Source organism: Daucus carota, chromosome 1 (genome assembly GCF_001625215.2).
Source record: "Daucus carota subsp. sativus chromosome 1, DH1 v3.0, whole genome shotgun sequence".
Lineage (NCBI taxonomy): Eukaryota > Viridiplantae > Streptophyta > Magnoliopsida > Apiales > Apiaceae > Daucus > Daucus carota.
The window spans coordinates 49,183,251-49,202,036 of record NC_030381.2 but is presented as its reverse complement, the minus strand read 5'-3'; the positions used below and the strand labels follow the sequence as shown (position 1 = coordinate 49,202,036).

Here is an 18,786-nt window from a genome sequence, read left to right as displayed (position 1 = left end):
TCCCATAACCCAGGCGAACAGCCTCCTCGTCATGAGCTACTACTCAGTATTTCTCCCGCACAATAATAAATTTTGCATTTCTGTATATGAAATCTTAAAGAATTATTTAACTTCACTTAACCTGAAATTCACTATTTCATACTCCATCCGTTCCTATGATTTCTATACACTTTCCTTTTCGGGATGTCCCATTCAATTCTATACATTTCAAAACTTTCTTAAAATAGTAAATTTTTATAATATAAAAATCTCACCCACGCACTAACTTCATCTACTTTTCCAAATCTATCACTTAAATATTAATGAGTCCCACCACTTTACCTACTTTTCTTTCTCTTTCTTATTAATAAACATTACTTTATACACTTTTCTTAGTCTCTATGCCCGATACAAATGTATATATCTCAATGGGACGGAGGGAGTATAAATTTTCAGTTTCTTATCATCGGAGTTGCTTCGCAAAGACCAGTGGCTTCACAATGAAACAATAAGGTTTTTAGGGTCGTTTGAGTGAATTTAAAATAAACTTTTTTGCTTAAAATAAAAAAATGGAGTAAAAATTAGAACACTTTAATCATTTATAAATTTTAAATTCTACTTCACTTTGTTTACTTTAAGATAGAAATGCTTATTCTAATCTTACCCAAAGTTTGGCCCCATAATCTTTCTTTTGAAAAAGACTATTAATTTAAAATTTTCATTATGATGAAATTCTTTGAAGACTCTATTTCTCGTCGAAAAAAAAATATATTTAATTAATACATTATAATGATCAGATATATATTGTCATTTCTATCATTTTATCCTAAACATTAGTATATCATATAAAAAATTAGGAAAACCAACAATTAAATTAAATGATATTTTTGTAATAAAAAATAGTAATTATTTAATTTTAATTAAGTTGACATTAATTTAATTGACAAAACCTGTCGTGGGCTCAGATAAGAGTCTGAAACTTAAAATTTTCAAAGTTGCATACAACTATAGAAGTGCTATACTGCTGCATTTTACGAACGAATTTAGAGAATCTAACTAAAAATAAAAAATAAAAAATTTAGAGAATCTAAAAATATTTTCCCGCTGCAAGTCGCAAACGAATTTCAAAATACCACTACCAATTTTCCAAGGCCAGCTCATCGATCCACCCCTCAGGCCCTCACGTCTGCAATGGACTGACAGCCGTAGATAAAAAGCCTTCAACAAGCCAAATCAACGGACAGAAACATCTCTCAGCACAAACACCCCTTCCACGTCATCGATCCGCACCAAATTCATCCATCACCGTCCATTCAATTCCCATATCCACGGCCACGATTCTCTCAGCTCCCGCCAAACAATCCACCTCCTTTATTATAAATAAAATCCCCAATTCACACTCTCCTCTCACATCTACAAACAAACACACAAATCAAAACACACATCTCTTCTTCATCTCCACATTCTCAATTCCAATGGCGCGTACCAAGCAGACCGCTCGCAAGTCCACCGGAGGAAAGGCACCCAGGAAGCAGCTCGCCACCAAAGCTGCTCGCAAATCAGCTCCGGCCACCGGAGGAGTGAAGAAGCCGCACAGATTCAGGCCAGGAACCGTCGCTCTCCGAGAAATCCGCAAGTACCAGAAATCCACAGAGCTCCTCATCAGGAAGCTCCCATTCCAGCGCCTGGTCCGTGAAATCGCCCAGGATTTCAAGACCGATCTGCGTTTCCAGAGCTCTGCTGTGGCGGCTCTTCAGGAGGCAGCTGAGGCTTATCTGGTCGGTCTGTTCGAGGACACTAATTTGTGCGCTATTCACGCCAAGAGAGTAACCATCATGCCCAAGGACATCCAGTTGGCAAGACGCATTCGTGGAGAACGTGCTTAATTTTATGCCTAATTCGATGAATTGGAAGGACATGTGATGTAAAGAAAGGTTGTTTCTAGGGTTTGTTAAGTAGCTTTTGATGTTCAAGATGTAGTCCAGTAATAGTCGTGAAAGCATTTTAATCGATTATGAAGTTATCTTATTTAATGGCCTATCTTTCTAACTGTTGAACAATGAGCATTCATTTCAAATTAGATATCAAGCACTGTTTCCGGCGCAACTATCCGGTAAAATTATTCACTAATCGTTAATTTCTGGTTACAGAGTATGATTAGTGTTCTACTGTGTTAAAATTTTCAAAATTAATAGAATTACGACAAGCAATATCATATTAAAAATTTATCAATAACTTACTTGATACTTTTGGGACACGGAGATCAAGAAAAGTGGTAAAAAATGAGTAAACGTGGGTGAAAAGTGAGTATAGTGGCGGGACCCATTTATATTTAATAATAAATTTGTGATAGTGGAGAAAAGTAGTGGGTGTAATAGTGTTTATATTATTATAGAATGGAGATAGTGGGAGAATGTAGTGGGTGTAGTAGTGTTTTATATTATAAAAAATTACTATTTTGGGAATGTATAGAAATGATGGGACATCCCAAAAAGAAAACTGTATAGAATTGATTGGGACGGAGGGAGTACATTTTAATAAAAAAATGGTCTATATAATAATTATCCCTTTTGAAAGTGAGAGTCCGATATCGAGTACAAATTATTTTATTTAACTACAAAAAAGTTTGATAAAGTGGTGACTTTGTATCTCAAAAGTAAATGTATGTGTCTTATTGTAAATCCATTTACCAAACACGGCGTTGGCGTGAGTCATTCTGAGCGTGCACCGGTTTAGTTTAAGCGCCAAATCTCTTTCCACAAAAACACCTGCACACTGAAGACTAGCGAAGCAAGCTTAGAGCCCCCTCTCTCCCTCTCCATTACATCCCTCTACAGTTTTCAACTTCGTATTCTCTCTCTCTCTCTCTCTCTCTCTCTCTCTCTCTCCCCCCCCCTCTGCCTTACATCTCTCTACAGTTTTCAACTTCGTATACTCTCTCTCTCTTTCACTCACTCACACACACACAGAGACACACATACTGCTATATGCTCTTCATTTTTGTTCATCAATCGAGCACGATTATTTGAATTTTCGTTTTACACTCACAGAAATGTAATTACTACTTGTTGCGATATAAGTATTCTCAATCTCACCCTAATTTAATGTGTATCAAATCTCTTTTACTACTGCTTACTCAACTTTCTCTGTAATTCATTTCCCTAAGTTCTTATATGTATATGTTTAATATTTGTGGTCATTAATCGAGCTCGATCCTTAAGTCCTTATCCTTTGTGTTTTATGTTTCAAAAGTGTATTTATTATGCGTTACGATATTAATTTCTTCCTATGTTTATGTATATCAGATGCATTAAGTCTATGCTTCATTTTTATTTTTCCACTTCATTTTTGTTCATCATTCGAGCTCGATCCTTTTCCTTTTTGTTGCAGAAATGTGATCAAAATGTGAATCAAGATATCAGTACTCTAGTAGTCTCAATGTCTGCCTAATTTATGCAGATTGATTCTTTATTAGTTGTTCTTAATTAATATTACTTCATCTGTTGTTCGAGTATAGTGGTTGTGTAACTGTTGCCGATCATTATAACGCTTATTTAACGATATCTGGTGTGTTCTTGGCATTTATGTTACTCTAGATTCAGTTTATAATGCGCCTTAACTAAGATATGATCAATGAAAATTTATCGTTTTAAAGGAAGAAGTTGACTGGCGTCATAGTTTTATCTTGGTGTTTTTCTCGTAGTATCTTGGTCAGGCTTGGTATTTGTTTAAACTGTGATGTACTATCACAAGTTAGGTGGAAGTTACAAAAATTTAAAGAAAAAGGAAAAACCAACTCTAAGAATTGCGATATATCTGTATATAACTACACTACTTTGTATTAACTATTGAGAGACTCAAAATAGGTACCTATTTGGGCATTATGTTAAATTATTATAGGATATCACCTTATTTGTGTTGAACTGCTGAACCTAAAGAATTTGTGTTTGTGCACAATATTTTAACTTTCAATTCACAACTTGGATAATCTTTCTTCCAAAGGAATATTTACTTAGTATATGAAATCCAATCATCTAAATTTTGCTAATTAAATGTGTATCTATTTTTACTGAGGCAGCAAACTAAGATTTTACTAGTATTTTTGGAGTTCTGTTTTGTTTGATTGCATGCTTATGATTGCTGTTTTATATATCTTACACAGTAGGATTAGAGTGGTATTAGATTCTAATTTGTTTGTTATCAGTAGTTTCTGTGATTGTGATTATCCAGCTTTTAAACTGTAGACCTCTGTGATGTTCTGACTGATCTCACATAGTTAAGATTCATAGTTCTGTTCTACATGCTGTGATAATGAATATGAAAATTTATATTTGTAGATGGCAGAAAAGCAAAAGGAATCCCTCTCATCCGCCAAATCAAAGGAAAAAACAGCACTTTTTGGTAATTCTCGAATTGCTCTAGTACATTTTGTTATAGTCCTATTTTGAAATTTCTAAAATCTGGGATCTAAACTATTCGTTCAAATGAAATACTTCTTGATAGCTATTAAAAAACTATAAGTCTACACCTGTACCAGATGTCTGTATGTTCATATCTTTATTTAGAAGCTGCAATATCACAGCACCAGCATAACAAACAATTTCATTCTATATACTTCAGCAGATTTGGATATTGGAAAGGATTTTCTTACTTCGTGGAAATCGATGGGTGAAGATGATCAAATGGATTTTGACTTTTCAACAGTTGCTAAAGGCAATAAAAAGCCATTCAAATTTGACAATATGTAAGAACTTCGTAATCGTTAAGTAGCTGTTGCCAAATTTCGTGCAGATTTAATTTTCATCTGTAGATATCAGTTCCACAAAGAAAATTAGATTGTTAGTATGTCTTGATTTTGAATTTTCAAAATTTCATAATGCTTGCTGCCTGAACTTTTTTTTAATAATTTGTCAAATTGAAATTTTCATTACTAGATGTTTTTGCCTGTACATGCTTTTTTTTGTTGTTCATTTACAAATTTATAGTGAATTGTTTCGGGAAGTGGGTGGAATCTGTAGCTTTATCACTACTTAATAGTAATTTTGGGAAAGCAATATTATTCAGGGACATGGATTTCAAGCTTGATGATGATTTTGGGAAAATATCATCATTCAATGTAGACATGTCAGACCTCGATGTCTCTTCCCCAGTGAAAAAGACTGGAAAGCCTAGTGGGAAGTCAAAAGAAGTATCAGCAGAAAAAAAGACTCAAGGGAAATCAGATCGGTCGACCTTCCAGTTTGATTTTGATGGGTATGTATATATTTTGAGCGCCTGTGACATAGCTTCAGCAAAGCTTCATAGAATACTTTTATTCCTATAATTAGCAATACAAATGTTTATAATTAGCTTTGGTGAGTTTTCAGTTGGGTTCTTCTCAGATCTCAATCACTCTTCTAATATATCCTCTGTACTCAGGTTTGACGATTTTAATTTCGGGCCAAGCTCAGGCAAGATATCTAAGCAAACTAATGCAAACCAAGATGCAGCACGTTCTCCAAGCCTAAGTGGGAGTCTAGGATTTGGGACCCACTTTAAAGAAACCATTGGAGCATCTGAGGGAGATGCCACCTCAAAGTTTGATAGCCAACTTGGTGGAGAACCGAATTCCTTGAGTAAGGAGAAGTCGCACACATCTTTGACGGATGTGCAAATGCCTTCAAAATCAGAAGTAGCCAAAGATGAAGCTACTAACCTGGTGGGACCAATTTCACCACAGAAACCAATTTGCGGAAGCACAAACGAAACAGACCACGAAAAATGCGAAGGAGAGAGAAGTACTCAGCAAGAACCAGATAAAGAAACATGTCAGAATTTATCTCTTCTATCTCTATCTGAGAATTCTTCAAGTCATCAGATTCCTCATAATCCAACAGAGGAAGTTGGTTGTTTAGTTAGAAAGGAAAGTACATACTCTGATAGTGAACAAAGTATATCTGGTGAAAAAACTGATATCGGGTTCAAGTCTGGGAATTTACACTTGGACAAACTGCCAGTAGATATAGCATGCTCACAGAGCAATGATGGTGAAAATAGCGAGTTTTCAGGTGATAATCCTGTCCTTAAAGACAACAATGATGATGCTGAACCAGCTCAAAGCGGTACACAGATTGAACAAACTTCCACAACAACCGCGTCAAAGAAAATGCTCCATGAAATAGAGACTGATGGGGAGACTATGAATGTGACTTCAGAGCTTGTTGCAACACCATCAGATACAATGGACACAATTATGTAAGAGTACTGATCTTCTCAATTGGCAATCAAACCAAAATAATTGAACCACTAATTTTGATCCTAGGACAGTACGACAAGATATGTGTGTGTGTGTGTGTGTGTGTGTGTACTAATTTATCTGTGACTGATGTTTTGTTAGAAACTTAAGCGAGACCGGAATGTGCTGATATATAATGTTTGGTTGACACGTAAAAAAATAGTGGACAATCAGTTTTTATACATTTTTTTGAACGATGATTGTTAGTTTTGTTTGTATACTAGAATAAATGCCTTACCATGACATATGTTATGTTGATGCAGTGAAGCCACAGGTGATAAGGAATTGCCAGGTCCAAAACGGGTAAAAAATGTTGTCAGGTCAAAGTATTTCAAGGGATCAGATGAAGCGAAGTTGCAAGTACAGCAATCGTCAGTAACTCAGATAAATGCTGCAGCCTTCGATAGACAAAGGATTCAGACATTCCAATTAAGTCCTGCAGATGAAGGGTAAGAGATACTGCAAACATTAAATAATATAGCAATTAATGAAATGAAAACATCCAACTGAATTTTGAGCATAGAACTTGACATAAGATGCATAAGTGGGGTGATTTCCTAATGCTAGGCTGGTAGGCACAGTTATCAACATTATTTGTAAAACATTTAAAGTTTTATGTGTATATATTTCTTCACTTCTTGCAGTGCAACAATGGTTGATAAAGCAATGCCAGTAAAGGAAAGTTTACCAACCAGCAACTCTGAGAGTTTTCAGGGAGATGAAACTAAATCTCAACTGCAGCAGGCATCATTATCCCAGGTGAAGATTGGAACTATCAGTAGCCAAAAGATCACCATTTCACAACAAAGTTCTGCAATTGAAAAGTAAGCCATACTTTTCAGGATACAAGTAAACTAAGTAATTAAATTGACAAAACAATTAGTATTAATATTAACAGGAAATCTGACAAGAAAGATTCACAAACTGGGAGCAAATTGGGTGCTCTACCACGGCCAAGCACACTTCCTTCAGAGCAAACAAATAGTGGCTCAGTTGGGATAAGAAGTCAAAAGAGCTCTAGCAATCTGATAAGTAAACGGTCAGGCTTCACACTATGTTTTAACATTCCATTACAACCAATTAACATACAGGCGTTCTAAGTGGTTTCATGACATATACCACAGGGGAAGCTTAAATACTGTTGACACCAGGAAAATTTTGAATAATAGATCAAGGCTTCAAGATATGGATGTGACCAAAGGATTTCGGACTGGAAGTAAAAGTGAGGACCTCGATAAATTCAGGTCATGGTTTTATACTTGGAATTCTCTCTTCAGCTGCATTTCAAATAGATACTTATCCACCAAACTTATGCAATTAAGATACAAAACTTATATTGGAATAAATGCCAGTAAGAGGTGGCATAATTTCAATATCAAGCAAATTAGCCAGTTTTAATGAACAATACTAATATTGAATTCTCAACAGGAAGCTTGACAACCAAGTTGCAAAAACTGGAAGAATATTACCAGTTCTTCCAAAGGCAACTTCGAGAGAGCAAATTGAAGGCTGCTCAGTTCAGATTAGAAGTCAGGGAATCCCTAAAGATCTCACCACCAATGGGTAAGTTTCTGTACAATGTATCGTGCATATTCATTCCAGCCCTTTTACTCTTACTGCTTAACTATACAATATGGTCAGAAAAACTTTTTGTATTATAACTAAAGGTTCTGAGTTCTGACTGGTTTTGCATGGCAGGGAAGGATACATTTCAGATAACAGCAGAACTTTAAAGGGCATGCCAAGGCTACATGACAAGGATGCTGCAAAAGGGGAACCTGCATCATCTGGAAGTGGAAAGAATGTAAAGGACCTCAATACTATCAGGTGAAGTATCTACACTTGGTTTAACTCTTTTTTAAGTTATTTATTAATTTGTCCAATCATGTTACATAAGTAAGTTGGAACAAGTCCTGGACATCACTTAATCTAGATATTGATTTGGAAAACTATCTCCTTGGATGTAAGATTCTGTTATAGACAGCATTTATCTAGAAATTCCTTAAACAATGCTTTTATTATGAGCTGAACTCCAACACTTTGCTAACTTTTGTAGTAAATTATATAATCCAGCACTGTACATTTCTTTTTATAACAGCACAAATGTACATCCCATATAAAACTTTGACATTCCATGCTCTGCAGCTTGCATGTTGAACCTTCCAGTTCAAATGAGCAGGCAAATGCATCTGCTTTGCTGCTTGGCCAATATCCTAGACTTCCACTTTCAGGCATGCAAGCTCTCCAGAACAATATCGTTGCTTCTGAAAACCAAAAAGTGCCTGACCTTAAAGACGGCTTTAGGACATCTGCTCCTTTTAAGCTAAATAATTTGAGGTAATATATTTAATTTTAGAAATTTCTCAGAATGACCTTGATGAAAATTGAGAAGTTCAGTGTTGAACTCTTTCGTGACAACCTACTGAAACAGGACTACAGAAAAAGTTCAATCCCCATCAAACTCAACACTGCAGAAGGATCCTAGATTGGTGACCAACTCAAGACAAGGTGTAGACTTGAAAGAAAACACAGGATCTAGAATGGGGCATACTGCAGACACAAGGAAAAAAGCATCATCTAGCCCAACGCTAAAGAGGAAAGAGATTGAGGTACTTGCATTACATCAGTCCCCACTCCAGATTCTCACATCTGAAAAAAATTGAAAAGAAGACGGAAGGATATCATAACTCTGGAAAAAATTCCGTATAGCAACAGCAAAAGTTTGCGTTATTTAATAATCAAGCAAAGAGTTACTGTATATTTTATTCGAAAATAATATCTTTCAGCTCTAATATACTAATTTTTCCTTATGCTAATGCATCCTAACATGCAGGATTCTAGTGCAAGTTTACCTATGTTGAAACCAACAAAACGTCTGTTGAAATCACCTAGCGGAAGCAGGTTCCAGTATATGATCACTTGTTTTGTCATTTAAAGAACTTGTATTTCATAATGTCCTGACTTTAATTGTACATTCTATTTATTTCTCTATGCAGCGATGTTAAAGAATTGTTGGAAAATTTTGTTGACAGGGAGCATAATTGTGATGGAAACACAGAGAATGGTCTTAGTAAATCCCTGAGTTCGTTTCTACATTTCCCTCAGGAAGTACACATGAATGAACTAGAAACCATTCTAGAAATAGACAATGACACCAATGTCGAGATAGCCCAAGCATGTGCAAAGGAGCTTGATGATGTAAGCACAAGTTATCTTTACACTTTCCCGTTCTTCAGTTTTCAATATTTAACCAATTTTAACCAAGGCAGGATCCCGCAAGGCAGTAAGATCTTAGTTATGTTTGCACTCTGAGAAAAATTTTGTTAATAAAATATACATAATTCTGAAGCAACCAACCTTATGACATGCCTTTTAAGTTGCACCAACAGTCAACACTAGCTTGCATGTACCATAGGTTTTCCTGCATTAAAAAAATATAGACAATTTTCAAATCTAAATTCAGAACGAGTTCCAAGGGCCAAGGAGCATTATAACTTTCTGTTGTCTTAGTGTGCGCTGCTATGCGAATATACATGTGATGACCTGAATCGTGCAAGTTTTAGTTCTGTGTATATAGACCATACCATATAAACCTCAGACATAAATTTCATGGTGCCGCTTTTTTGGATTTTACAAATTTAATCTTGATAGGATCTTCTGCCCCCATTTTAGTCAATGATGATACCCAACTTAGAAGTTAAAATCCCTATTGTGCTAGCAACAATTGTTACTCATCCATGTACCTTTATTGTGAGTTTTTCGTGTTGTTACTAGGCATCATTCACTATTTTTTTTTTTTGAAATTTCTAGAAAGGAATACAAAATTAGAACCTAAAAATTGATAGTAAGAATGTTATTGTTTCCACAGTTGGCCAATATGCTGAAAAAGAAACACGAGGAAGCGAAGGAGATTTTGGTTCGAGCTGTTGTCAACAATAATAAACTGCTGATGCTGAACCACCCCATAGCTATCCATGAGAAAAAGATATCCTATCAAGTCTTAACCATTTCATTATATGTGTGTTGCTAAATGTTCTTTTCATTATTGGATTTGTGATTTGAAATGAAATGTGAATATTCCTTCACAATTGCATACGCTCACTTGATCGAGGAATTTGCTGCCTTGTTGTTGTCCAAGTAGCTTTTCATTTAGAAGGTAATATTAGCTAGGTAATTATTTGTCATATAAAATATCTCTGGTACTGCTATATTTCTCTTTACTAATATAATTATAAATATTAAAATAATAGCAGATAAAGCTGTTTTACTTTGTATGCATATTTGCATTTTATTTTGAATCCTTGATTCTCATTGCTTTCTTATTACTGATATGTATTTCTTTGTACATTTCAGGAGCATCTGCTCTATCTCGTCTGTGAGGCATTTTTGTTGCTCCATTCACTTCCAATCACTTTGATCAGGCAGACGAGGAAGCTGAGATGTCTAGTCTTTCAATTCTAACACTTTCCGAACTTTTGCGTATCATCCTTTACAGGCATGAGCTGAGCCTTTGCTCAATAGCGTGTACAAATTATGTAGTGCTCATCTGTGTCTCCATGTCTAAAACAGCGGACGCCTAGGTGCAATCAATACTATAGGCTAAAAATATCGCTTGTGCCCTTTGTTGCATATTTCACTGGAACAGAGACATCGTCAAATTGTTGATGCTTTTGGGTCTTTGGCTCAAAGACACTTGGCAGGCTCTCTGTTTCATAAATTTGAGACTAGCTTTGAGCATATCTTATAATGTCCACTTAGGATTTAGGAAGCAAATATAATGAAAAATATACCTAAACTATCCCACAACTGTAATGATACTTTTCAAAATCTCCGGCAACTTTTCTGTTGCTGGCTAAATACGCGCCTGCAGATTTGAGGTTTTTAGTCAGTCTTTGTTTTTATCGGAAAAAATATGTATCCAGTAATTATGTTGAAATGAAATTTATGTGCGTCCATGCAAGAGATAAGAAGCAGGTAATCTTTCATTCAGTAGCCAAACTGCGTAGATGATAAATTTTTAATTAACCCATATATCCAATTTTAACTATTTACAATTGAGCATGAATCCTCCTATCTCGCTTGTGTAGGACATACTGTTACAATTTACAAATCTAACACAAAGAACTCTACTACCTGAAATCCAAGTCCTCAGGGACCCCTGTCCCCTTTCGAACTCTATGATAGCATAAGCCTAATATTTTTCAGTCTGCTATGTTTTATTTCGTTCTCTTCTGCATCTCTACATCAATACACATTATTTCTTACCCAAGCCAGCTTCCTCCTATATCAAGAATTTTTAACAAAAAATGGAGAATATCTAAATATTAATCAACATGCCACTGGCTCAGGGGAGTGTTTGGTCCCCAAGGCATATCACAGAAATAGAACTGCCCAGAATCACCTTAATTTCCACGTTAAAATGTAAGTGTTTTATATAGTTTGAGTGTTTTATATTGTGATATGTTGGGAGGAAACAGAAACAGCTAGTTACTATCGTACTGTGTCCTGCTCCATTAAAATGCGAGAGCCGAGCTTAATAAGTATGTTTACTGTAGTCATGAACCAATTTTTCCTGAATACTGATTGATATGTCTGGTTCTCCTTTGCTGCTATACAATTTGTATGATCGCAATTGGCCATTGTAGCTGAAGTGTTCGAAGATAGGAAGTCTTGGAAAATATATGTACTTGAATGGGAACAGAGTTTCATAATTTAATTTGATCATTCTCTTCTCATATAATGTAAAGGCGAATGCAAAATTTAGATAGCTCATGACAACCTCAGTCAACCATTTGGCACCACAGATTTTCATACTGATAGGCTGTTCCATCTTGTGTTTGGTTATGCTTTGTATTGGTTCAGTGATATTGTGCTGTGAAAATGAGTTGTATAATCATTTTAAAATTGCCAGGAACCTCTATGGTGCATTCAAGCTATATGGTCTCTTCATGCCATCAAGTTGAAATTGCCAGGAACCTTGGTGGTGTATTCAAGCTTTATAGCTTCTTCGATATCATTCACAATAAGCTTCACTAACAGAGTAAAAAAGTCTATCAAGAGGAAACATTAAGGTAAGATTTCGAATGTAATTGTGTGCATCTACGATCGATATTCTATGAGATTTGGTAAATTCTCTATTAGATTTCATATAATGTTAATTTTAATTTTGGCCTATATATATAGCCCAGACAAAAAGTTCAGGCAGCTTATCCGTCATGAAGATTTATGACCATAGTTTGTTTGTTTGAATGACAGAGTGAGCTATGGTCTATTAAACTTAAGAACATAAAAGCCGAGCAACTTTAACTATTACAACCTACAGATCATCAGAATCAAGGCTGAAATAACTTAAAATCGACCCATCCTTGATGTGCATCCTTGATAGAATTCTCATTCTTTAAGTGTTTATGTTGTATTGCTACTTGTTTATCTATCGACATGATTCAAAGGCTTTGGTAAAGTTTGTGTATCAGAATCATCTCATCCTAGATAATCGTATACGTAAAGGTGATAGGCCTATAAGATTCAGTTGCATGGATTTCATTCTAAACTTTAATTTCATATCCTAGTACCAGTTCCTATATTTTATTAGTAACATGGACGGAGCTCTCAGAATGCTTAATAAGCAGCACTCTGGCCGGCCATTCTTCTCAGTGGATTCTTCCTAAATAATACTAGAACTAAAGGGAAGAGATTAAAGTTAATACTCCAATAGAAAAGGGTCTGATTTGTCTTGAAGAGAAAAAGAGAAAATTAATGCAAACAATGAACTTGGGAGTATGAGAAAGAGAATAAGACATATGATGGTTGGAGTTTTTAAAGAAGCCAAAATAGGTGTGTCAAAATTGAATCCTCATGAGCAATAGCAAACATTCATAGTGGAGATTCTGTTAACTATTTTTTATCTGACATATCAAGCAGAAAGGGAGAGTTTCTCTTTGACTAGGACTGCAAGATCTTTGTCCTAGACTGGTTGTTTTTTTGCTGTCAAGTGATGTGTAAAAAAGTCTTACTTGATATAGATGAGGCAATTAGGATGCAAGAGGACAAAACAATCAAGTATGTTAATGTATATCCTTTCAACCAATCTGATATTGATTAATGAATTAAGTTAAGCCCTTAATGTTCTATAAATAGCTGAACCTCCTGGCTTTTAGTATTCAGCTGCAGGCCAAGCACAATCTTTCAAAAACAATACAAAGAACATGAATAAACTAAGATTCCAGGTCTGCCTGTTATTGTTCTTGATTATTTTTTCAGGGTCCGAGGCCCGTCCTCTTAGTCCGCCCACCCCAAAGAAGAATCTCAGCGCTCCATTTGAAGCAATATTCAAAACTGCTATAGAAGCAAGCAAAACCGTACGTAATCCCCAGAGATCAGCCCCAGGCGGCCCTGACCCTCAACATCATTAGTAGTGAGAAGCTTTTGAAGCCAATGATTTTTGCTGATATCATGGCGAGTGGCAACAAGTGCGGTGTAGCGATGATTCTTATAATATATGCTGAATATCTTGTTCACATTAGTAATAGCTCTGCATTATTCATCATAGCTTTTTTACAATTATCATAAATTTATATTTTCTGATTCTCAAAAGAAATGCTACTTGATTATTAGTTCCTCTGCATAAATCATGAATTCTGTAGCTTGAGCCTCAAGAGTTCACAGTAACTTTGTTATTATTGTGAGAACAGGTATCTAGATCGGTAACATCTTTCTTTTCTTCAAATAAACACTCGTTTTCAATTTTGAATAAGAGACTGTCAGTCATGAATCATGTGATACTGGTAGCCAGGGTCCTCGTATGACAATTGTCTGTTGTTAACTATACTTTAAATGAGTGTTGAAAAGCGTGCCGAAAAGTAATGTAATGAAATGAGAGGGACAGAAAGAGTAGATTTTAGTGCTTGTCTATAGACACTTATAGAATAACCGTAATTAAATATACTAACACACCCGTCTTATAATCGATAAACTCGAATTTTCGACCTCCCGCGAGAGATAACACAGAAACAAGATTCGACAAAGAGCTCATTAGTCCTTGCTATACATTATACGTATTTGAAAAGATCCTGTCTCTAGTTTCTACAGTAAGTAACAAAAAGCTTCCCCGCTTTCTTCCGAGTTGTTTATGACAAATGCTTTTAGCGTTGTAAACAAAATAGTGAATAAGAAATAGACTTACCGACCATGGTTGGTGTTATGTCATCAAATCTAATTTTATTTTGTGCGAATTATCACTTATCCACTGCTTTACAGTTTTCAGAGAGCAAGTTGTAGATGACTAGTAATTTACTACTCGCTGAATCACAAAAGTTGAAAGCAATGCTGATACATATCTCATCCTTTTAACGAAATCAACTCTCTTGAGATCCTAATCAAATATTTAAGGTGCGCGTCATTTATAGGACAAAAGGTAAAAAAAATAATATAAAGTACTTGCATAAAATTAATTTTAAAAAGGTAATGTAATTCAAGAATAAGTTAAATTTGAAATAAAATATAATACGTGTTGCTATTTTAATATCAAAAATCATTTTTTAAAATCGAACTAAAACAATAACTAGATTAATTGTAACACAATAACCGGAGATGCTCTTGTTCTCACAATCCTGGGGTAAATTTTTGTAGACAGACCCACTTTTTCTTTTAAAGCGAGACGGCCTGAATTTTTGTCTCAGACAGGTGAGTTCATTTTCCATTTCTCTATATAACAAAATCAACATGTGTTAAGCACATTCTGTCAAAAAAAAACATGTGTTAAGCACGCATCTGAAAAACAACAACGTGTGTTTTTCAGGGTAACAGTGTAACTGTAAGGTCTAATAAATTTTCAGGGTGATTTCACCTGCACGTACCAGTTACATCTTCTAGCTGTGTGTGACATATTTTAAAAGAAAACACTTTAGATTAAATGAGAGATAACTGCTGAATCGGCCATCTATCAGCTTTGCATCATCAAGGCAATAAATTTGTCATCTTGTCGATTCTAATTTCTACAATCTACATTGTGCCTGTTTGTTTAGCAGAAGCCGGAGCTGCTTCTGGCTTCTGCTTTTTTTGACCCGTTTGTTTAAAGAAGTAGAAGCACTTTTAAGAAGTTGAGAATGCTGACTTCTGTTTCTGCTTTTTTTCCAAACACTTTATTAACTTATTTACTTCTCACTTCTAATCCACTTCTTTACTTTAAGCACGGAATCACTATCAGTTTTTTTAAGCTTGACCAAACGGCCATTGTCTCTTTTGACTGTCTTATCACAAAGCTTGCTTCTTAAACCTGACGTAATTCATTAAATTAGTCACTGTGAGTATCCGCTGAAAACAAAAACATACTTAATTTTTAAATTAGTTGCAAAAAAAGCATGGAATGAATGGGCTCCCATATCAGGTATTTAAAAGGGTTTTATGCTTTTCCTCCAAAAATATTACTCTAACAATACATGACGACTATTTTTAAAATCATTTGGGGTCTTGAAGAGTCGAATTGTTTGACACATTGTGGTGTGGCAATTCGTTTATAAGAATATTATTTTATTATCTTTATAAAAGGAATGACATCATAAGAGTTTGCATGTACTATCCCTAAAGCTAAACTTGTATTCTTCTGCCGAGTCCATTCCCAAACTAACCTACTCTACTTTGTTCAATCATTCCCAGACTAACCTACTTTACTGTTCAAACTCAGTTTTTGTATATTCTTTTCATTTTTCAAATTTTTATTTCATTTACTAGAATTCTTTCATTTATAATAAATTATATAAATATAAATATATCACAAATTTCATAATTTTCAAATACAGAACATATATTAAACAATACAAATAATATAAAATAATACTACAACTAAAATTAAAAGACTTCATAATTAATAAAAGACAATTACACATGCATTTATGTGTTTTCATGTTTAATATAATATATTTTATCAATTAATCATTTAAAAGTATTATAATTATATTTTATGTGAATATTATTATCAAATTATAAATAATTATTTTACTAATACTCTATGCAACACATATGTTTGGCTATTGCAACATCAAATGGACATAAATGGCTATCGTTGCGGTAGGTATGAATTAGTGCCTCTAATGCAACATAATTTTGCAACACTCGTGTTTACACCATTGCGATAGGCCATATATGGCGTAGTGGTACCTTTGTTTGCTATGTTGTGTTTCAATGCAGGAGTCTAAGTGCATGTATATATAGCCATTTCAAGTGGTATAATAATGTTAGAGGTGTTGAATTATTATTTTTAAAAACAGTTGAAGTGACTATACACTGAAAAGTTTGAATAGCATGCAGTTGAAAAAGTAAAATTATTTTGAAGAATCTTACTGTTTGACTAGACTAGACTGATCTGTTTTAAATTTTGAATAGCAGCTAGAAAAAGTTTATATTGAGGTGACAATTCGTTTCCACAGATACATTATTTTCTTACAAGCAGACAACTTTACAGTAGATTTGACAATTCATAAAAAAATTACAAAATAAATAATTTTAAAAATATAAATTTCATTTATTTATATAAGTCAATAATTAATTACAAATTTTAATATAAATATACTTAAATTAATATTTATTTATTAATCAATAATAATTATCTACGTAAAATATAAATTTTAATATAATAATAATATAAATTATGAATTTTATATAACCCGTTTGGTATTACTATATATATATAATATAAAAGGATTTTTATAAATGAAATAAAATCTGAAAAATGAAAAGACTGAGTTTGAACAGTAAAGTAGGTTAGTTTGAGAAGAATCGAACAGGTTAAATTGAGAAAACCAACTCCAAACTAGGTTAGTTTGGGAATGGACTGCCTTTCATCTTTTCAGGTTTTAAAACTATCAGTACTACAAAAGGGCTCCTATTGCAATTTACAATCAAAATGAACTAATTTCATGAGTAGTGTGTATGAACGAAAAGACTATATTATATATGTGTATGTAAAATATGTTGTATGATACATATTTATTCAACTAATATTTATATGAAATATGTATTATATTTTTTTATGTGTTGGCAGATACACATGTATCGCAATCACGTTACATTTAACTGTTTTAAATTTTAACAATATCGTCAACAATATCCTAAATATTTTTCTAAACATGTAATAAACAATTCAATATCTAATAATTTAAAGTGTATATCGTATTTTTTAAAATCGAATCTCATATCAAATGTCTCCTTCTGTGAAATGACGTGTATAATCATTTTCAGTTCTAAATATAGAACCAATAATTAATCATGTCATTTTTCATTGAGAATTAAGATATGTAAATCTGTATCAGGATTGTGATTTTGTGATTTCGGTTCTCTATAATTACTGTAGAAAAAAAATATAGCTGAGTTGATCTCATAGTCTACATAAAACTGAGTAGAAAACGAGTAGACATGGAAGGAGATAAAGTCAGAAGCGACAGAGAGAAGTGGTTTAAGTGCGGACTAATGTTGATTAGTACATACAATATACAATATTAATTAATGTTTGTTTGTGCATGAATGCAGAAAGCAACTCCGTTTTAAGAGATAGAGACAACATTCATCCCTACTGGATCCCATACCATCAGCTTGCAATTGTTATAATTAATTTTACTTACACTGATTGAGAATTTAAAAAGTTAGAATGTTATTAGTAAAGAAAATTAAAAAAAAAGAGAATTTATAAAAAAATTAACTTTCTCAACTTCCAACTTTTCTCTAATTTTTTTAGAAATGCTTCTCCTTCTTCAAATACCTGGTCAACTAAAGAAGAAACCGATTTTTTATTAAAAGAAGACCTGCACATAGATTTACATATCTGTTATTTTATGCTCTTTTTCCTGTTGTTATGTCGACCATGCATATCCAGTAGTTCGAGTTTCATTAACGTTGATCTTGCTAAATAAGCAGTTCCGCATAATCTTAATTGTTCTGCACTTTTTCTATGCATCGTTCTGTAGCAGTGCACATTCTAACTTCCATGAGCTGATGACCATCACGATGAGAAGTGAATATCACCATTTCGGATGAACGAGCCTTTGCCTGAAATATTTAAATCAAGCTCTTCCTAATTAGCTGATGAATGCACTAACTGCATACAAAAGTCATTTGTTTCATATCATTGTTGATCTTAAATCTGGACTGATGAAACAGTTTTTAGGGATGAATACAGTCTACTCTGATAACTTTTTTTTTTGCGAGCTATACACATAATACTTTATAATGTAATTTTCAGTCAGAAAATTCATTACCCTGCCACCAAATAAAAGATTGGCTTAAAGCCGGGACTTAAAACTAATTTTAACTTTAAATTGAAAATTACTTATTAGTGTAATAAGTCGGAAGTCGAAATAAGAAGTTTCTTTCTCAGTGACTTAATTTTTTTGAATTTTTTTTAATAAAAATTACACCTAAATTATAATTTATTATTATTATTATTATTTTTAATAACTCATCTATACTATTATATACTTATATATAATAAGCGTAAGGGAGATAATTTGGTCGCATGGTCCTATGGTCCAAAACCTTATCAT

At 33.8% G+C, this 18,786-nt stretch overlaps 2 protein-coding genes across 7 annotated transcripts; both read left to right on the top strand.

The window, feature by feature from the left end:
• The first annotated feature begins 1,378 nt into the window (after positions 1-1,378).
• On the top strand, positions 1,379-2,012 carry LOC108208395 (histone H3.2). The gene has a single exon (XM_017378931.2). It carries the CDS (start codon positions 1,455-1,457, stop codon positions 1,863-1,865), a length of 411 nt encoding a protein of 136 aa, XP_017234420.1. The 5' UTR covers positions 1,379-1,454; the 3' UTR covers positions 1,866-2,012.
• Positions 2,013-2,593: 581 nt separating this feature from the next.
• Positions 2,594-13,895, top strand: LOC108206123 (uncharacterized protein At4g18490). 6 transcript variants are annotated; one of them, XR_010288133.1, is made up of 20 exons: positions 2,594-2,827; positions 4,317-4,380; positions 4,600-4,723; positions 5,044-5,232; positions 5,398-6,213; positions 6,517-6,702; positions 6,898-7,077; positions 7,137-7,292; positions 7,378-7,497; positions 7,682-7,816; positions 7,952-8,080; positions 8,399-8,590; positions 8,685-8,862; positions 9,087-9,154; positions 9,250-9,451; positions 10,122-10,238; positions 10,350-10,409; positions 10,607-10,748; positions 12,165-12,324; positions 13,514-13,895. XR_010288133.1 is itself a non-coding variant. In XM_064085865.1 (18 exons), exons 2-17 carry the CDS (start codon positions 4,317-4,319, stop codon positions 10,392-10,394), a joined length of 2,898 nt encoding a protein of 965 aa, XP_063941935.1. In that variant the 5' UTR covers positions 2,594-2,827; the 3' UTR covers positions 10,395-10,409; positions 10,607-11,141. The 6 variants fall into 6 exon arrangements, 5 of the variants coding, with proteins under 5 accessions (XP_063941935.1, XP_063941934.1, XP_063941937.1 ...); XM_064085865.1 differs by lacking the exons at positions 12,165-12,324; positions 13,514-13,895 and having other exon boundaries at positions 4,603-4,723; positions 10,607-11,141; XM_064085864.1 differs by lacking the exons at positions 12,165-12,324; positions 13,514-13,895 and having other exon boundaries at positions 10,607-11,141.
• Positions 13,896-18,786: the final 4,891 nt, after the last annotated feature.